Source organism: Lissotriton vulgaris, chromosome 8 (genome assembly GCF_964263255.1).
Source record: "Lissotriton vulgaris chromosome 8, aLisVul1.2, whole genome shotgun sequence".
Taxonomy (NCBI): domain Eukaryota; kingdom Metazoa; phylum Chordata; class Amphibia; order Caudata; family Salamandridae; genus Lissotriton; species Lissotriton vulgaris.
This window is the reverse complement of record NC_141696.1, coordinates 23,685,868-23,705,016: the sequence shown is the minus strand read 5'-3', so window position 1 is coordinate 23,705,016 and position 19,149 is coordinate 23,685,868. Positions and strand designations below refer to the sequence as shown.

At 49.3% G+C, this 19,149-nt stretch overlaps 1 protein-coding gene across 1 annotated transcript in view; it reads left to right on the top strand.

Annotated features, from left to right (window-relative positions):
* Positions 1–798: 798 nt before the first annotated feature.
* LOC147693276 (uncharacterized) overlaps positions 799–19,149 on the top strand; it is a 46,628-nt gene continuing 28,277 nt past the window's right edge. Inside the window, 3 exon segments of the mRNA XM_086935887.1 lie at positions 799–2,425; positions 11,200–11,483; positions 16,807–16,989. Coding sequence (XP_086792013.1) covers positions 799–2,425; positions 11,200–11,483; positions 16,807–16,989 — 2,094 coding nt within the window.

Genomic DNA, 19,149 nt, shown 5'->3' with positions numbered 1-19,149 from the left:
CGCCATAACGATCAAAAATCGGTACCCTTTGCCTTTGATCAGTGTATTATTAGAACAAGTGAAGAAGGCTAAGGTATTCACGAAATTAGATCTAAAGGGGGCGTATCACTTGGTCCGCATGCGTAGCGGGGATGAGTGGAAGACAGCGTTCAAAACAAGATATGGGTTGTTTGAGTACCGAGTAATGCCTTTCGGGCTCTGTAACGCCCCTGCGGCATTCCAATTCTTTTTGAATGATGTGTTCCGGGACATCCTGGACCGTTATGCCATTGTCTATATTGATGACATTCTGGTATATTCCGAATCAGAGGAACTACATTCCCAACATGTCGCTAGTGTGCTCACCATCTTGCAGTCTAACCATCTATACTGCAAGATCCGCAAGAGCGACTTTCACGTACGGGTGGTGGAATTCCTAGGTGTGATGCTGAGCCCGAAAGGTCAAGAAATGGCGGACAGGAAGGTGGCGGCGGTAAAGGATTGACCTGTTCCAACTTGTGTGAGGGATGTACAATGCTTCATGGGTTTCGCCAACTTTTATAGGCGTTTCATAAACCAGTTTTCGAGGTTGGTGGCGCCTATTACACATCTGCTAAAGAAAGGTAAAAGGTTTGTGTGGTCTGAAGAGGCACAATCCGCCTTTTCGTCCCTTAAGGAAGCCTTCGTAACAGCCCCGGTGTTATCACACCCTGACCCAGGCAAGCCCTATATTGTGGAGGCGGACGCTTCGGAGGTGGCGATAGGGGCGGTCTTGTCGCAACGAAATTCAGACACTGGTCAGTTACACCCGTGGCGTACATGTCACGAAAGTTGAATCTGGCGGAGTTGAACTACCACATAGCGGAAAAGGAGTTGCTGGCCATACGTGACGTGTTTCAGGAATGGCGCCACTTCCTCATGGGCGCTAGACATGTGGTCACTGTTTATTCTGACCATCGGAATTTGCAGTTCATGTCTGCGGCACGTCATTTATCTCCCAGACAGCTCCGGTGGATGATGTTTTTCTCCGGATTCAATTTCATCATCACCTTCCGCCCGGGTGCTGACAATAGGAAGGCTGACGCTCTGACGCGCCAGTCAACGTGCAGTTCAAATGAGGAAAAGGCTGAGGCGAGCATCGTGTCTCCAGAGAAGGTGGTGTGTGTATTGCAGCCTGATGCCTTCTTGAGTGGCGTTCGGCAGGGAGTGAACTCTTTTGGCTGGAAGAAATGGTTGGGTAGCCATCGGGAATGGAGATTGTATGGGGGCCTGCCAATGTTCCATAACCGGTTGCTGATCCCGACTCGTGCTCTGAGAAGGCAGGTATACATCTGGTGCCATGAATCGCCTAGCGCAGGACATCTGGGGGTGGCTAAGACGTTGGAACGTGTATTAAGACAATTCTGGTGGCCTTCGGTGAGCCCTGATGTGGGGCGTTGGGTGACTTCTTGTGCTCAATGCGCTAGGATGAAATCGAACCATGGCTGTCCACAGGGGTTGCTGCAGCCTCTACCTACTCCAACGAATCCTTGGGATCGGATCTCAGTGGACTTCATCATCGGCCTTCCCGCTGACAAAGGTTGCACCACCATAATGGTGGTGGTTGATTACCTGTCCAAGATGGGGTACTTTGTGGCCTGTAAACAAGTACCTTCGGCGGGTCAGCTGGCACACATGCTGATGGTCAATGTGGTGAGGCTACATGGATTGCCGAGCGTCATAGTTTCTGACAGAGGGTCGCAGTTCACGGCCCAATTTTGGAAGACATGGTGTTCTTCTTTGCATATTGAGTCAGCTCTCTCCACCAGTTTTCACCCGCAGACTGATGGACAAACAGAGCGGTTGAACCAAACCCTTAAGCAGTATCTGAGATGTTACGTGGACACTGACAAGGAGAACTGGGTGGAGTATTTATGGTTGGCGGAGGTGGCCTATAATAATGCCACACATGGTTCCACTAAGATCTCTCCGTTCTACTGTCTGTACGGCAGGCATCCACGTTTCCTTCCATTTGTGCAACCTGAAACCAACTCTTTGCTTCCTGGTGTGGTTCATAGAGTGGCACACATTAAGGAGACGTCGGTTAAGGCGCAAGACAACCTGAGAGAGGTGAAAAGCAAGTATAAGGCTGCGGCAGATAAACATCGGAAGCAAGGACCTTTATATGGTGTAGGGGACGAGGTATGGTTGTCTACCAGGAACTTGCGCTTCAGGAAACACAGTGTGTTCAACCCTAAATACATTGGTCTTTACAGATTGTTGAAACGGGTCAATCCTGTGGCTGTGAAGCTGAAGCTCCCTTCCCATCTCCGCATCCATCCTGTGTTCCATGTGTCTTTGCTGAAACCTTCTGTGTCGAAGGGCCAGTCCCGTCCTCCTCCTGTATTGGTGCATGGTGAGGAAGAGTATGTGGTACGTCGTATTCTAGACTCCTGTTACAGTAGGAGTAAGTTGTGGTATCTGGTGTCCTGGAAGGGGTAGAGACCTGAAGAGAACTCCTGGGAACCTGCTCTGGGGGTCCATGCTCCGAGGTTGGTGTCTGCGTTCCATAGGAGGTGTCCGTTGGAGCCTGGCCCCCGTCCTCCTGGTTGAGAGAGGGATGTATTGTTACGATCGCGGAAGTACCGCGAACTACCAATCCCGGCATCCTCCGGGACAAGACTACAACTCCCGGCGTCCCTTGCGGCGCATCTTGCTTCCGAGATGCAATAAGAAGGGAATGGCGGCTGGAGCGAGTTGTCGGTAATTCCGGACCAGTAGCCTGGCTCGTTCTTGGAGTTTCCTGTGAAGCTGGTGGGGTAAGAGTTGGTGTACCGCGGCGCTACGTACTTCTAACAGTGGCGGTTTGATGCTTATCCTTCTCCAGCGGTAAGGCGCATCTAGAGACCTGATTTTGTTCTGGTGTTTTGCTTTGGGGATTCATTTTTGGGATTTGTCCCGGTTGGTATTGTCGGCCAACGGCGGTGATTTGAGTTGTGACTATCGAACGTTGGATAGTTACTCATTTCGGAGTGCTAATTCTTTGTTGACATTATAACTATTTTGGAACCCAGCTAAGAGGCATTAGTTGGGGGGTTCCCTCATTGGAATTCTCAGAAGTACTCTTGAGATATAACAAACACCTGTGTGAAAGAGCATCGGAGTATAAACGTTTATCTGTACATGTATGTAACTTGTTGTTTGGCTTCTCTATTAACAGGGGATTAGGAGGTGTGGAGTACACTCTACCCCTGTGAGGTTTATTGGAGTCTTATATAGGTAGGTGTTTAGTGCTGGAACTGAGCTGTCATACCGAGCATTGTGTTATCTGTTTCCTTGGAATATGTATTGCTGACATATATCTTCTGTATCTATATAGTTACTGCAGCTACAAACCCTACGTGCCTCTTCACATCCTTTTCTTTTACAGGTATGAATTCTTAGAGGAATAGGGATATAAGTTGCCCAACTACTGTGTAGTGATTGTGTCTTATGCTTGTGTTTGTTTGTGTCTTCCAGATCTCCCTCCCTGCTGTCCCCATCCTTTCCTTCCTGACTATTCCTTATTTTTTATTACCCCTCACTCAATCCGGTCAACACTCTGTGCTATAAAAGCTCTTCAGGTGTTGGCTAGATTCAGAGGTGGGCTTACCTATCAACAAACCGATCCTGAGGACTACTCGTAACAACCTGAGCCCTTTGAGACCGACGCAGCAGCCAAGAATTTCAGACAATGGATCAACGACTACACCAACACCTTCGCGCCGATTAGAAAACCTTCCAACAGGTGCATCAACACAAGAGCCATATGGTTCAACGCCGACCTCCAGAACTCCAAGCACACCTGCAGAAGACTCGAGAAGCTGTGGCGCAATGACCAGACACCAGACAACCATGCTACACTCATGAACGCCAGACGCAAACACCACCAACTCATCCGTTCCACCAAAAGAACCTCCTTCAAGGAACGCATCAACAACAATGCACACAACAGCAAAGAGCTGTTCAACATCCGTGAAATAACTCGCCACCCCCAGCTCCTGCCTCAATGACGTTCTACCATAACAAGAACTCTGCGACTCCCTGGTTGCCTTCTTCAACCGCAAGATCGCAGACATGCACAACAGCTTCGACACCCAGATGCAGACGGCAGACGCCGACACCCCCAACTCAACACCCACCAAACACACAACCTTCTGCTCTCCTGGCACAACGTCAACGACGAAGACACCATCAAAATCATGAACACCATCCATTCCGGCTCACCTTCCGACCCTTGTCCCCACCACATCTTCCACAAGGCAAGCTCCATTATCGCACCCCAACTCCGAAACATCATTAACAGCTCCTTTGAGACTGCCACCTTTCCAGAAGGCTGGAAACATGCCGAGATCAACACCATTCTCAAGAAACCCAAGGCAGAACCTAACGACCTCAAAAACTTCCGACCCATCTCCCACTCCCGTTCCAGGCGAAAGTCATCGAGAAGACCGCCAACAGACAATTGACCCATTTCCTGGAGGAGAACAAAGTCCTGGACCCCTCCCAATCTTGTTTTTGCATCAATCACAGAACTGAAACCGCCCTCATCGCCGCCACCAACGACATCAGGACCATACTGGACAATGGCAAAGCCACTGCACTCATCCTCCTGGACCTCTTGGCTGCCTTCAATACCGTCTACCACTACACCCTCTGCACACGCCTCTACAACGCAGGGATCCGAGACAAAACCCTGGACTGGATCACCTCCTTCCTCACCGGCAGAGCCCAGAGAGTCTTCCTCCCCCCCTTTCAATCCGAAGCCACCACGATAACCTGTGGCGTACCCCAAGGATCATCCCTCAGCCCTACCCTTTTCAACATCTACATGACACCTCTCGCCAACATCGCCCGAGCAAACCACCTCAACATCGTCTCATATGCCTACGACAGCCAACTTATCCTCTCCCTCACCAAGGACCCTGACACCGGCAAATCCAACCTACACGAGGGAATAAAGGCTGTTGCAGAATGGATGAAGACCATCCGGCTGAAACTTAACTTGGACAAGACGGAGATCCTCATCCTTGGCTCCACCCCTTCTGAATGGGATGACTCCTGGTGGCCGACCACGCTGGGAGATGTCCCGACACCCACCCACCACGCATGAAACCTGGGGTTCATCTTGAACTCAACGCTCTTTATGACCCAGCAAGTCAACGTTGTTCCTCCTCCTGCTTCAACACCCTCCGCATGCTCCACAAGATCTACAGATGGATCCCCACTGAAACCAGAAGAACAGTCACACAGGCCCACGTAAGCAGCGTGCTGGACTACCGCAACGTCCACTACGCAGGAACTACGGCCACACTCCAGAAGAGACACCAACGCATGCAAAATGCCTCAGCACGCCTTATCCTCGGACCACCTCGCCACAGCCACATCACCACTAACTGTTTGACCAGAAGCTGCTTTCTCCACCCCAATAGCACATTGAGACCCTCACGGATGAGTAGCACACTCTACAAATGCATTGATTGATTGATTGATTGAATGACCCGTATTACCATCCCTTCTCTCGCCTTTGCTTCTCTCCACCTCTCTCAAGGACTGGAAGAGCAGTCAGGAAGCACCAAATTATGCAGAAGGGTTGACTACATTTTACAGTGTAATGCAGGGTAGTATTTCATTATTATGTCATTTTTTACACATGTTAACACTATGCGAAGAGCCTTCCACTGTGCAGCCACATATTACTGCATTTTTACTAACATTTGTTCCTTTTTCTGATGGTTTTTGTTAAAATCTTCAACTTAGGCTGTAAATGATGGATTATATAGCTAAGGTATCAAATCCATAATTATGCCTAAAACGCAGCAGCATCGAATAAATCCTGTGGCCCTGGCTATAACACTGGTACCCCAAAGTGGTGTTGGACTGCGTGACTGTTGTGTTGTGTGATAGTGATGTGTGTGATATTAGTGCGAGTGTGTTTGTGTGAGGAGGGCTGGTGTCTGTGTTTCCGATTATGTGTCTTGCTTGTGTCTATGTCACAATCTGTGTCATTCAATCAGAGTCACTGGAATTGTGTGCCATCGGAGGACCACATTATGCAGAAGTGTTGGCTCAATGAAGCAACAAGAAATGACAAATTATGCCTCATAATGCAGCACATTCTGTTGTAGTATCATTTTTACATTTTAATACACATCTGACCATACATTCATACAAATTCTGATCAGTATCTCTCCATCCCTTCCCTTTGTTGCATCCAAATCCAACTCTAAAAGGAAACAGCTTCCTAGCTCCCTCCGTGCTGTCCTAAACTATATCCCATATCCGCAACTACCTTCTGCAGCAGCAACTATGTCATTCAAGCTATTTGAGTGTACCCTTAAAAATGCCTTGTACTCAAACTGTCCTCTATGCACAGGCTTCTTCTGCGTCACACCAACAGGTGCACGTCTCACCGAGCATCCTTTCTTTGAAAACCAAGGTGCAAACACATCTTCATAAATCACATTAAGTATTACACTGAAAATCCTGAAGAAAAAGAATTGCACCAGCTAAATTGTTTTTAGCCCTAGACAACAACGAATCAGAATACTTCCAAAAACCCACCCTCTTGCTTCAGTCCCACGCACAGTCAACAATCTGCTCTCTCCACCATGCACTCCTGTCTCTCAATCTTGAATATCTGAAAAAGAATTAGCATCTGACATCACCTACAAAATTAACAGTATCAGAGAAATCCTTGCTACACAGCTCACCGTTATACACCCAAGGTGTCTCTCAGGAAACCACCCTGTGCCTGCTATATGTCACCATGACGCAGAAACAAGAAGGGGTACACAATCAGCGCTTCACCTCTGGGCGCTATCTGGGCAAAAGGCCACCGCACAAGAGTAGGGACTCAGGACAGATGTTTGTCGGGAAGGGGGGTGGATGGGTAGTTGATAACAGTTTAGACAGCCCCCACCCCCATTAGAAGCAGTTCCAGGAAGTGCAGTTAGTGACAGTCCCTGACAGTCAGTGACAGTTCCGCCTGCACTAGTGTGACATACCATCAGTGACAGCTCTGAAGGTGGCTGTCCAGTCAGTGCCAGAGCAGTAAGTGACAGTTGCCTGCAAGGACAGTCCCATTCGTGGCAGAGCTGGAAGTAATGGACCTAGAAGTGACATTCCAAAAGTGACAGCTACAGTCTCAGCTTGAGCCTTGTTAATGGCTCTCTTGGCTGCACCAGTCCACTTAGTGAGTGACTGCCCCATTGAAGACAGTCTCAAGAGTTGCAGTTACTAAGTCTAATAGAGACAGCCTGGCAGTGAGAGTCCTGGTAATGACGGAACGGTCAGTGAACACCCCTTTACTGGCAGACTTGTCAATGACAGTCCCTGTCCCTGATGTCCCAGAAAAGAAAATATCTTTAATGACAGTACAGCCAGTTACAGTGGTATTACTGACTGTAGAAAGCAGGGGTCATGTCGGAGACTGTCCCAAAAGAAACCGTCTACGCATTTAGTGGCATCAGTGACAACCCGATCCGTGGCAGGCCGCAATGTCATATCTCTAGTAGGATTCTGGCCAACCCGTCATGGACAGCCTAGTTAGAGAAATTCATGTGAGAGATAGTGCCTCGCAACCCTATCAGAGACAGTCAACTCACGACAGTCTCACGTAGAGCCCTGAGAGGGACCGGGCCATTAATAACCTCCGCTTCATGGACAGGCACATAGTGCCAATATCGGCAAACACTCACCCTCCCCCATACAGCATTCTTCCAGGGCAATGACCCGACAAGACACCTTCTTTGTGGAGAAAACTCCTGCAGGTTTATTAGCATTACAAATATCCCAACATTGGTGGGTTATCTTACGGGGGTTATCTTACGGGGTAGTGGGCAAAGAGGGCGCCTAGTGGTCAGGGAGAGGTATATGTACCTCACCCCGACCCCCTCTCCCGGAAGTGACGCGGCACACCTGGACCTCAGAGGGTCCCAAACACTGGGAGGCTGCCACCTGTGCCTCTTGTGGCACTATGGTGCAATCAAACGGAAAGCCCCAACTTCAAGCAATGCTTACAAATTCCTGCATTTTTATGGTGGTAAAAAGATTCCCCCTTAATTACTGTGGCCTGAAACTCTTCCCACGAAAATGAAAGAATGAATGAACATGTCAGGTTCACAGGGCTTTAAAGACACTCCTATTCATCAATGAACTCAGCTGGGACACGTATGGATGCCACCAACTGGAAACGATAGTGCTCTAGCAAATCCCCTTGCAAAACAACAGTTGATGGACATAATGCAGAACAATGTCTTACATTCACCCCAGTACAGAGATCTGGGCCTAAATCCATCGTTTTTTTGCACTCTACACCACCCCAGTTCAGACATGGCCATATGCAAATCAGCCTTGACCCTGTGCCTCATGGGAACAGTCCAGCTCGAACTGCCAAGCCATGTCTTTCCTGGACCGGAATCAAGCATCCTAAAACCGGTTTTGGGGTTTCACACCTCTTCAGCCAGGATAGCTGGACTCCAGTGGTGTGGAGAGCATGGGACTCAGGTCTGAGCATACCCATCCTACTCGGGGTGACAAATGCAAAACAACAGTTGATTGACAGAATGCAGAACAATGTCATACATTCACCCCAGTACAGAGATCTGGGCCTAAATCCATCGTTTTTTTGCACTCCACACCACCCCAGTTCAGACATGGCCATATGCAAATCAGCCTTGACCCTGTGCCTCATGGGAACAGTCCAGCCTGAACTGCCAAGCCATGCCTTCCCTGGACCGGAAACAAGCTTCCTAGGACCGGTTTCTGGCATTCCAGCCGTCTTCAGCCAGGATTGCTTGAATCCAGTGGCAAAGTGAGCAAGGGTCTCACGTCTGAGCATACCCTGCCAATTTACGGCGAACAAAGCTGCATTCTGTCCATCAACTCTTATTTTTGCATTTGTCACCCCGAGTGGGACGGGTATGCTCAGACGTGAGTCCTGTGCTCTCCATGCCACTGGAATCAAGCTATCCAGGCTGAAGAGGGGTGAAACCCCAAAACTGGTCCTTGGATGCTTGTCTCCAGTCCAGGGAGAACCTGGCTTAGCAGTTCGGGCTGGACTGTTCCCATGAGGCACAGGGTCAAGACTGATTTGCATATGGCTGGGTTCAAACTGGAATGGCATGGTGAGCAAAAAAATGATGGATTTAGGCCTAGATCTCTGTACTGGGGTGAATGTATGACATTGTTCTGCATTCTGTCCATCAACTGCTGTTTTTGCATTTGTCATCCCGAGTGGGACGGGTATGCTCAGATGTGGGTCCCGTGCTCTCCATGCCACTGGAATCAAGATATTCAGGCTGAAAAGGGGTGAAACCTCAAAACTGGTTCTTGGATGCTTGTTTTTCAGTCCATGGAGAACCTGGCTTAGCAGTTCGGGCTGGAATGTTCCCATGAGGCACAGGGTCAAGACTGATTTGCATATGGTTGGGTTCAAACTGGAATGCCATGGTGAGCAAAAAAATTATGGATTTAGGCTTAGATCTCTGTACTGGGGTGAATGTATGACATTGTTCTGCATTCTGTCCATCAACTGTTGTTTTTGCACTAGCAAATCCCCTTGACATAAAAGTACAATTTTCTGCCAAGACCGGAAACTGTGGGGAGGGTAATAAAATGGGGAACACAGAAATTTTTTAATCATATTTGTAAATGGCAATAGGGCTCAGTCTATTAGAATACTAGCCATCCAAAAGTTACCAATCACTGGAGTCAAGTAGCACTTATGTCAATTGCTTGAGGTGTTAAAAATATGTGCTAATGTAGAAGTGCTGATTTGAAACCACGAAACTGTGGGGTATATTCTCAAGAACGTGTGTTAATAATCGCATGTTTTACTTATCGCAACTTTGCATATCGCACTATATTGCAGGAAAATAACGCAGTGTTAAAGTACAATTCACAACATAGCGGGACTATGCGATAGTCCCACGATAGCGCATAAAATGTCTGCGTAAAATTCACCGGGATGGCGATAAAAAAACAAACCCTAATGCGGAGAAAGTTGCGAGGGGCCTAACCGCGATAAAGAAGTCTGTGAAAATCTTCCACAGGCCTGTAATTCACACACGTCAGGCGGGAAAAACAACTATAAAAGTGCATAAAAAACCACAAAAGACAAACCACAATGAAGCATAATGGACGCAGACGGAGCAAGTTCAGGGGACAACCAGACCTCACAAGCACCCCGGTGGAACAGCCTGGGACACCGGGGTCAGGGAAGGCCAAGGAGAAGAAGTGCAGTGAGAAGCGATTCAGTGCGCAGGAAAACATGATCCTGATAATTGAGGTGGTAGAACACAATCAACAACTGTTCATCACCTCCACTGTATCATTGGCAACTAAAAATGGAATATGGCAGGCCATCGTGGACAAGGTGAAGGCAGTCGGAGTGCAGAAGAGGACAATGGATAAGGTGAAGAGGCGCTGGCATGATGTGAAGCGGAAAACAAAGAACAAACTCGCAGCCAACCGGAAGGCAGCAAAGCAGACTGGAGGTGGCAGTCCAGCGCGACAGGAGGACCTGGATGAGATGGAGGAAATGGTGTCCACAGTCATCAGTGGGGAGACGGTGGCAGGTGTTGGGGGATCAGACACTGCTTGAAAGGACCGGTCACAACAGACCCAGGGTGAGTAACGACCAGGGACTGAGTGGATGGGGGAGAAGGGCACAAAGGTACACATGCACACATAAGTAGGGCACAGCTGCGGACAAACCATGCCGGAGACCCCCAACTCCCACCATAAGACCACTGTCCCCAAGCAAGCAAGCTCTCAGAACTGTATAACTACAGAAGTCAAAGGCACACCCCATGAAAGGGAGAAAGGGCAGCAAAATCAGAGCAGGAGGGCCGACTCACACAAAATGCTGTACACACATAACAGGCAGAGCACATCAACATTGACTACAACGCGGTACAAATCGCAACACGCACACAACAGAACACAGGACACAACAGGTGCCGCATGTGTGTAGAAACTGGCCAACCGCATTTGGCATTGCAGGGAAATGTGAGACGATGTACAAGTACAAGCCCACATCCTTGATGGTTTCAAAATGTCCACTGTTCCGCATCAAATAGGCAGCTCCTCCCAAACAGTCACAATGTGCACTGTTGCGCAGTCTGAATGTAAACATGTACAATGTGTCAACATACATGTTAACACAATGTTAAAACGCATCTCCCCTTCACATTGCAGAGGGAAATACAACGCCTCCTGCAGAACTGTCTGAACCTCTCTTCTCTGATGTCGAAGAGGACCACCAGACCTACGACCACAACGCCATCCTACAGCTCATGGACAGCCTCCGCTGCTCGCCTCCAGATGCAAAGCAGTACAGCTGCCACAAGGAGAACCAACCCCCTGCCCAGACCACACAGCAGCCAGCACCCACCACAACGACTGCCTCCCAGGACTCCCACAAAGACCACATGGCCTTCCAACGGCGTGTGTTGGTGTGCAAGGAGCAGCTAGCTGAACAGGTACAGTGGGTATTGACCACAAAGCAGACAAACTAGATGACATACGTGGGTGTCTGAGTCCTATCTGGGACCTCTCATAGTCCCTAACGGACACCCACAGTCCGCTCCATGCCCTCCATCGAACCATGGCTGACATTGCTGGGTACCGATTAGGAGACATGAACAACTGCCTAGTCCAGTGGTTCCCAAACTTTTTTGACCTGTGGCTCCCCAGACCTAATCGGCAGTTGGCCGTGGCTCCCCATCATTTTTTTTACCAGTGGGTGGGTGGGTGGTGTGTACCTCCTGTTATCTTCCTTAAAGTATTTGGGACGCAATGAAGGTATTATATTGGTTGGAATGCTTGAATTATTAATCTCATCCACGGGCAATCACTTTGGCTGCATCCCAATCCATCGTTTTTTTCCCCAACAGAGTGCCTGGTCCCAAACCCTTATTTAGGCCAGCTGCTGCTTTCAGTACCTTTTGGTACTGAGACCCGCTCTGAGAAAATGGAACATTGAGTTTGGTCTGTCGTAATCAGTATTCCAAGCCTTTTATTTACACTAAAAAGGTCTGTCCTTCCATCTGTGTGCCCATCTATATCAAACATATTCAACCATTTGCACACCTATCCACCACATATCCTTCAGTCCATCATTTCACTCATCCATCCCTCCATCCATCCACCCTTTCACTCATCCATCCATTATTAATCTACCCACCCTTTCACGCCATCCATCTGTACAATCATCCATGCATCCACTCTTCCACCCAGCCATCCATTCACTTACTCATCCATCCACCCATTCACTTACTCATCCATTCACCCAGTCATTTATCCTTCCACCCATTCACCCTTTCAGTCATTCATCCTCCCTTTCTCTCTCCATCCCCCTTTCACTTATCCATCCATCTACCCACCCATTTACTCATCCATTCATGAATCCATCCATGGATGTATGACATTACAACGCATGCTTTTACCATGCATGCTTTTACATCGCAAGTTTTACAACGCATGCCTTTACAACACACCCTTTCACTCATCCATCCATTATTCATCTACCCACCCTTTCACCCCATCCATCTGTACAATCATCCATGCATCCACTCTTCCACCCAGCCATCCATTCACTTACTCATCCATCCACCCATTCACTTACTCATCCATTCACCCAGTCATTTATCCTTCCACCCATTCATCCTTTCAGTCATTCATCCTCCCTTTCTCTCTCCATCCCCCTTTCACTTATCCATCCATCGACCCACCCATTTACTCATCCATTCATGAATCCATCCATGGGTGTATGACATTACAACGCATGCTTTTACCACGCATGCTTTTACATCACAAGTTTTACAACGCATGCCTTTACAGCGCATAGCGCTTTGGGGTGCTGGATAGTGAATAGTTTAATTTACTATTCCAACTCCAGTCCCCGTGGATAGTAGGGAAGGTGTTGGATAGTAAATTAAAACTATTCCCTATCCTAGAGCGCCCCCCAGCGCAATGCGTTGTAATGGTTTGCGTTGTAAAAGTTGCGATGTAAAAGCATTGCGTGGTAAAAGTTGCGTGTAAATGATGTTTCCCTCCATCCATCCACCCTTTCATTCATCCATCCATTCACCATTTCACTTATCAATTCATCCATCCACCCATTCACTTGCCCATCATCTACCCTTTCATTCATCCACCCATCCATCCTTTCACACACCCATCCACCAATTCACTCGCTCATCAGCTGCCCTTTCACTCATCCATCCATCCTTTCACACACCCATCCACACTTTTACCCATCCATCTACCCTTCCACCCATACATCTACCCTTCCACCCATACATCCATCTATTTACCTTTTCTCTCATCCGTACTTCCATTCATTCACTCATCCATCTATCCTTTCTTTCATTATCTATCCATTCCCCCTTTCATTCATGCATTCATTCTTTCAGTAATCTATCCAGCCATTCAGACATTCCTTCACTTATTGACTCACCCACCTTTTCACATTATGAGCTGAGCCTTTGTTTGCAGAGTTGCAGGCAGAAGAGGCCTATCAAGAACAAACTACAGCAAGGGGTGGGGTGGTGGAGAGTTCACTATGCCCCTGCACATAGGCAGACTGAAAACGTAGAAGTCATGCATGATGCACAGTGCCAGGATGTGAGGTTACTGTAACATGGTGTTGTTTCCAGTGCTTTAAGCGGTGTAAAAAAACTGGGGGGTCTCTTCAGTGTTTGACGTAATTAAGAGCGCAGCTTAAAACGCCTAGGCTAAACATCTGCGCTTAGCATAGTCTTCCGCCTCACTGGTATTATGTTGTCTCTGTCATTGCATCCAGATATATAATACAGCAAGTATCATTACACCTCAACAAGCCAGGACTATTGGCTTTGTCAATGGTTGTTAGTTCCTTAAAAAAAAAAGGAGGAACCATGGCTTTGTTGAATACAATATTGAAAATACTTCAGTTCTAAAATGACAGGACAGTGAGAGAACGATAACATGTTCTTTTAAACTTATTTTACAGGCTTCTTTGAATGAAGTGATTTCTAACGTTGCAGCGTGGGCGTTTTCCTTTTTATCGTACAGAATGCCCTTCTGTACCCTGAGGCAGGAGGAGGCCGCCACATGGTGTCACACCCCCAGACTGCCCCATTGTCATTCAGTAAGTGGCAATCAGCGGCAGACAGAATGACAATGGGCGGGAGGGGCTGCTCTTGTGCTCCTGGAGGAGTGCGAGGCGCCTCCAGCAGCCGGGGTGAGGCCTCTCACAGGGGAGCAGCGCTGCTCCCTGTGATGGCCAAAGTTACAGATAAAAAGCCCGTGGAATTTAAGGACGGTTGGTCACCCTAGTGTGCGCGGCGCCCCTGGCACCTCATTACGGCGCACCGGGGCGCCGCGGCGCACAGTTTGGGAACCACAGGCCTAGTTCAGCAATGTCGCCCGGGAGTTTGGACACATGCGGACGTTGATGGAGAACATAGACAGGACGCAGGTGGAAAGAGCGTCAGCCATGGCAACACACCAGCGAGAAGTAACTGGGATCCACAATGACACGCTGCTGCTACCACCACATCCACATCTGTACCCATATTAAATGATCATATTACAACCTTACTCCACAATGATTCTAAAATAGTATTCATTGCAATGCTATAACGGTTGTATTCCTAGTGCGCCTATTTTCTTCATTTTTAACTGCTTTTTATCACTATCATGTTGACCTCAGAGGGTCTCCAAAAATTGCTAATTCTGGTCTTCAGCCGCCACACGAAGTGCAACTGAAGCCACAAAAGCTTTACCACATAATTGGCGCCCGATGGAGAAAGACGTTGTAGAAAACGTCTGATTTGATTAGACCCTGCTCAATTTTAGAGTGACTCTTCGGAGTCAAACGGGATAGATACAAAAGGAAGACTATCGGACACTGCAAAATAGCTAGACAATAACTTCTAATTAATAAAAAGTGTAATGTGTTTAATTAGATGCGAAGGGTTTGTGATCCTTGCAATGCATTATGGGCAGCCGGATATCCTTTCAGACGTAGCCACGAGGCAGGAAGTGTTCCGCCTAGGGTCGCTCAGGGATAAACAAAGCAGACGAGGTGACGTCACACCGTTCCCCGTCAGGCGTCTCCAGTAGTCCCTGTATGGCTCAGACGCCGGCTGGAGTCGGACACCTAGTGACGACGTGCAGTACTGCACCCTGGTATCCTGTGGGAGCCTTTGACCTCACTTTTCTGGTGCAAAGCATCACACAATCTATACTGTTTAATTAATGCAGCCCGACCTCTGACCTCAAGATAAAATCACAGACAAAATATTGCACCACTCACGGGTACCTTAAAAAATTGATCATGTTGACAAAGTCTCTGTGGTGTGCGCTCTAGCCTATCGGCGCATACGGGATGACGCGTTGCGCCGTAGGCTAGAGCGTGATAGGCGCGCATGCGCACGGAAGAGAGAGAAACGGCGCGAAGGAACCAAATCGGCAGTTGGCGACCGGAGCAAGTCGTTGTTAGACGCTGGGCGCCCTTAGCTCATATCTTGATGTTGTAACCTAAATAAAAGAAGACCTTTCACCTAACCTCTGTGTGAGAGCATCCTGTGGGGGTACAAACTTACGTTACAGTGGCGACGAGGCTGGGACCCGGACACCATCGGGTACAAGACGACGGCAAGGGAATTAACCCCCACACCCACGAGCCAGTGAAGGCACAGGACCGACAAAGGAGAGCAAGGGCGTGGCAGCAGCGCAACAGCACGACCAGAGACAAGCCACCAACCTCAAAAGCCAGGTCAGTGTGGCCCAAGACTCCAAAAGCCCCCAGGCAGCAACCTGGCAACCAAGGGAGATACCCCCGAGCCAGACGAAGGGGGGAGGACAGCGCAGGCAGCGCACGTTTCGAGGGACAATACCCCAGGTAGCCCAAGGGGTCAAGGAGACACGGCAGGCAGCGCAGGAGCGCCCGGTGTACCCACCAATAGGACCCAGGAAGAAGGACCTAGAGGGGAAGCCAGAATGGCGAATCAGGCATCAGCCCTAATGGCACCAGTCCCATTCCTGACCAGGCCAGGGGAACCCCAACTAAAATGGGAAGACTGGAAGGAATATTTCCTAAATTACATCGAAGCCCTAGAAGACGAGAGTGAAGGGGAATACAAGCCGGAAAGGAAGAAGAGGCTTCTGCTCCACAACTTAGGCCCAGAAGGGGTCAGAGTGTTCAAGAACCTGGTGCCCAAAGAGAGGGGCGCGGAGGAGACGGACGTCTTTGTGAACGCATTGGACGACCTGGACAGCCATTACCGCCCAGCAGTCTGCGTCTCGATAGACCGCTATAACTTCCAACAGAGGAAACAAGAGGCGGGAGAATCCATCGACGACTATGTAGCAGCCCTACGCAGGTTGGCCATCACGTGTAGATATGGAAATCTACAGGATGAATACATAAAAGACCAAATAGTGATGCACACCACCAGCAGAGCAGTCCAAGACAAGCTATGGGCAATGAATGAAACCACCTTGAAAGAAGTAGTGGCGATGGTCAAAAAGGCGGAAATGTCGAAGAGAGGCGCGGACGCGGCGAAAAGAGAAAGCGGGCCCAGACAGATGATCAACAAGATAGATGAAGCGCCGCAATCCAGCAAACCCAAAAACACGCACGGAGATCCGAAGAAGGACACAAGAGGACCGGGGAAACAGATGCCTCGCCCCAGCCCAGGAGCGAAATTTGCGTGCTACAGATGCGGTAGTACTGCGCACGCTGCCCAGGATAGGCGCTGCCCCGCGTTTCGCGCCAGGTGCTCATTCTGCGGGTTGACCGGGCACTTTGAGAAGGTCTGCCGAAAGAAAGGAACGAAATCCACGGTCAAGTGCATCGACTCGGCCACGGCCAACGTCAGTGAAGAGGACGAGCAGGAAGAGGATGACCTAGTGCTATGCATCGAGGATCAAGTGCTGGACGTATCCGGGAAGCGCAGGGACAAACCCCGCACCCACATGCACATAGGAGGCATCAAGGTATATGTGGCTGTGGATTCGGGATCCCCATGGACCATAATACAAAGATCGATATGGGAAGAGGACTTCGCGCCAGTGTTAGGTCCTGACCTGGATCCGCCGGACATCAGACCCATCTCGTACACGGAAAATTCCATTCCATTGGTGGGATGCAAGGAATTGGTGTTCGAATTTAGAGGACGGTCAGCCACATGCACCTTGTACGTAGCGGAAAAGGGCCCATCCGTGCTAGGATGGAGAGACGCAGGTGCCCTAGGTATCGTTCTCAACCCCGGAGGGAAAGAACAGATCCTGCTAACAGACGAATGGCCCCTCTCGAGGGAGGAGGATTGGAAAGCAGCATACCCTAAGGTATTTGAGGGCACGGTTGGAAAACTGGATAAATTCGTGCATAAGATGATCCTGAAGGAGGGAGCAGTTCCAGTAGTACACAAAGTACGGAACATACCGATCTCCACAAGTGAGGCAGTGCGCCTGGAACTACAGAAGCTGGAAGAGCTGGAGATCATCGAACCAGTCGACAGTGCAGAATGGCTATCACCCTTGGTAGTCGTCAAAAAGCCCAATGGGAAGGTCCGGCTCTGCGTGGACCTGAGGGAGCTCAACAAAAACCTCATAGTGGAGAGGTTCCCGCTCCCCAGAATTGAAGAGATGCTAGCCAGGACAAAAGGCATTACTCACTTTTCCACCATAGACCTCACGTCTGCATACTACCAGATAGAACTCCACCCGTCGAGCAGGAAGTACACAGCGTTCATAACGCCCTTTGGATGCTACCAATTCAAAAGGATGCCCTTCGGCCTGGCATCCGCTGCGGCCGTTTTCCAGAAGTTGATGCACAGGTTATTTAAGGACATCGCGGGAGTGCAATACTTCCAAGACGACATCTTAGTGATGGGTTCCGACAAAAGTGACCACGACGAGAAACTGCATAAAGTTCTGAAAGTGCTGCAAGGCAAGGGAATGACGGCGGAGTGGAGCAAGTGCAGAATCGGATCTCGTACTGTGACCTACCTAGGGCACGAGATAGGAACACGAGGAATCTCGCCTAAGGAGCAGAACGTGAAGGCGATAAAGGATGCCAAGGCCCCATCCACCAAAGAAGAAGTGCGGTCATTCCTAGGAATGGCCGAGTATTACAGCAGGTTTGTTAGACATTTTGCCACAAGAACACACAGGATGAGACAACTGACCAGGCACAATACAAAATTCGAATGGGATACGGAAGCCCAAGCCGAATTTGAAGCCATTAAAGACTGTATCAGCCATGCCATTCCCCTGCAGGGATTCGCCCCCACAGAAAAGTCCATAGTAACAACGGACGCCAGCGATAAGGGCTTGGGGGCTGTCTTGGCGCAGGAGAGGGAGGACGGAACAAGAGAAACCATCAGTTTCGCATCCCGGGCGCTGTCCCCGACGGAACAGAGATACAGCGTAATTGAAAAAGAGATGCTGGCGGTCACCTGGGCGTTGAGCAAATTTCGCCAGTTCATATGGGGCACGAGATTCAGGCTCCAGACGGACCACAAGCCACTCATCAAAGTATTGACGTCATCAGGTCATGACACAGCCACTCCGAGAATAGCAAAAATGACCCTGAAATTGCTGGATTTCACATACGATGTGGAATATCTCCCAGGTACGCAGAACAGGGTGGCTGATTACCTCAGCCGGGCAGCGGCCATGGAGGAGGCACCGGGAGAGTCTCCGGACACAGAAGAGATGGTCGCCAGCATGGAGGATCATGAGTCGTCCATCAGTGCGCAGGAATGGCAAGCAGCATATGAACTCGACGAGGAGAAGATGGAGATAAAGAAACATCTCACGTCGGGGTGGCCGGATAAGAAGAAGCTAACGGAGGGGGTCAGGCGCTTCTACGAGATGAGAGAAGAATTGTCCCTGAGTGACTCGGGAATCTTCTTGTACAGAGGAGAGAGAGTGGTGCCCCCAGTGACGCTGATACCCCGACTGCTGAAGGTGCTTCACGAGGGGCATCTGGGCATAGTGAAAACCAAGGCTTTGGTCAAGCAGATGTATTGGTGGCCAGGAATGGATGCCCACATCGAGAGACAGGTACGGGAATGTGAACAGTGCCAAGGAGCGGACAAAGTGCTACGCCCACTCCGACCTGCATTAGGGAAATTCGACACCCCACATGGC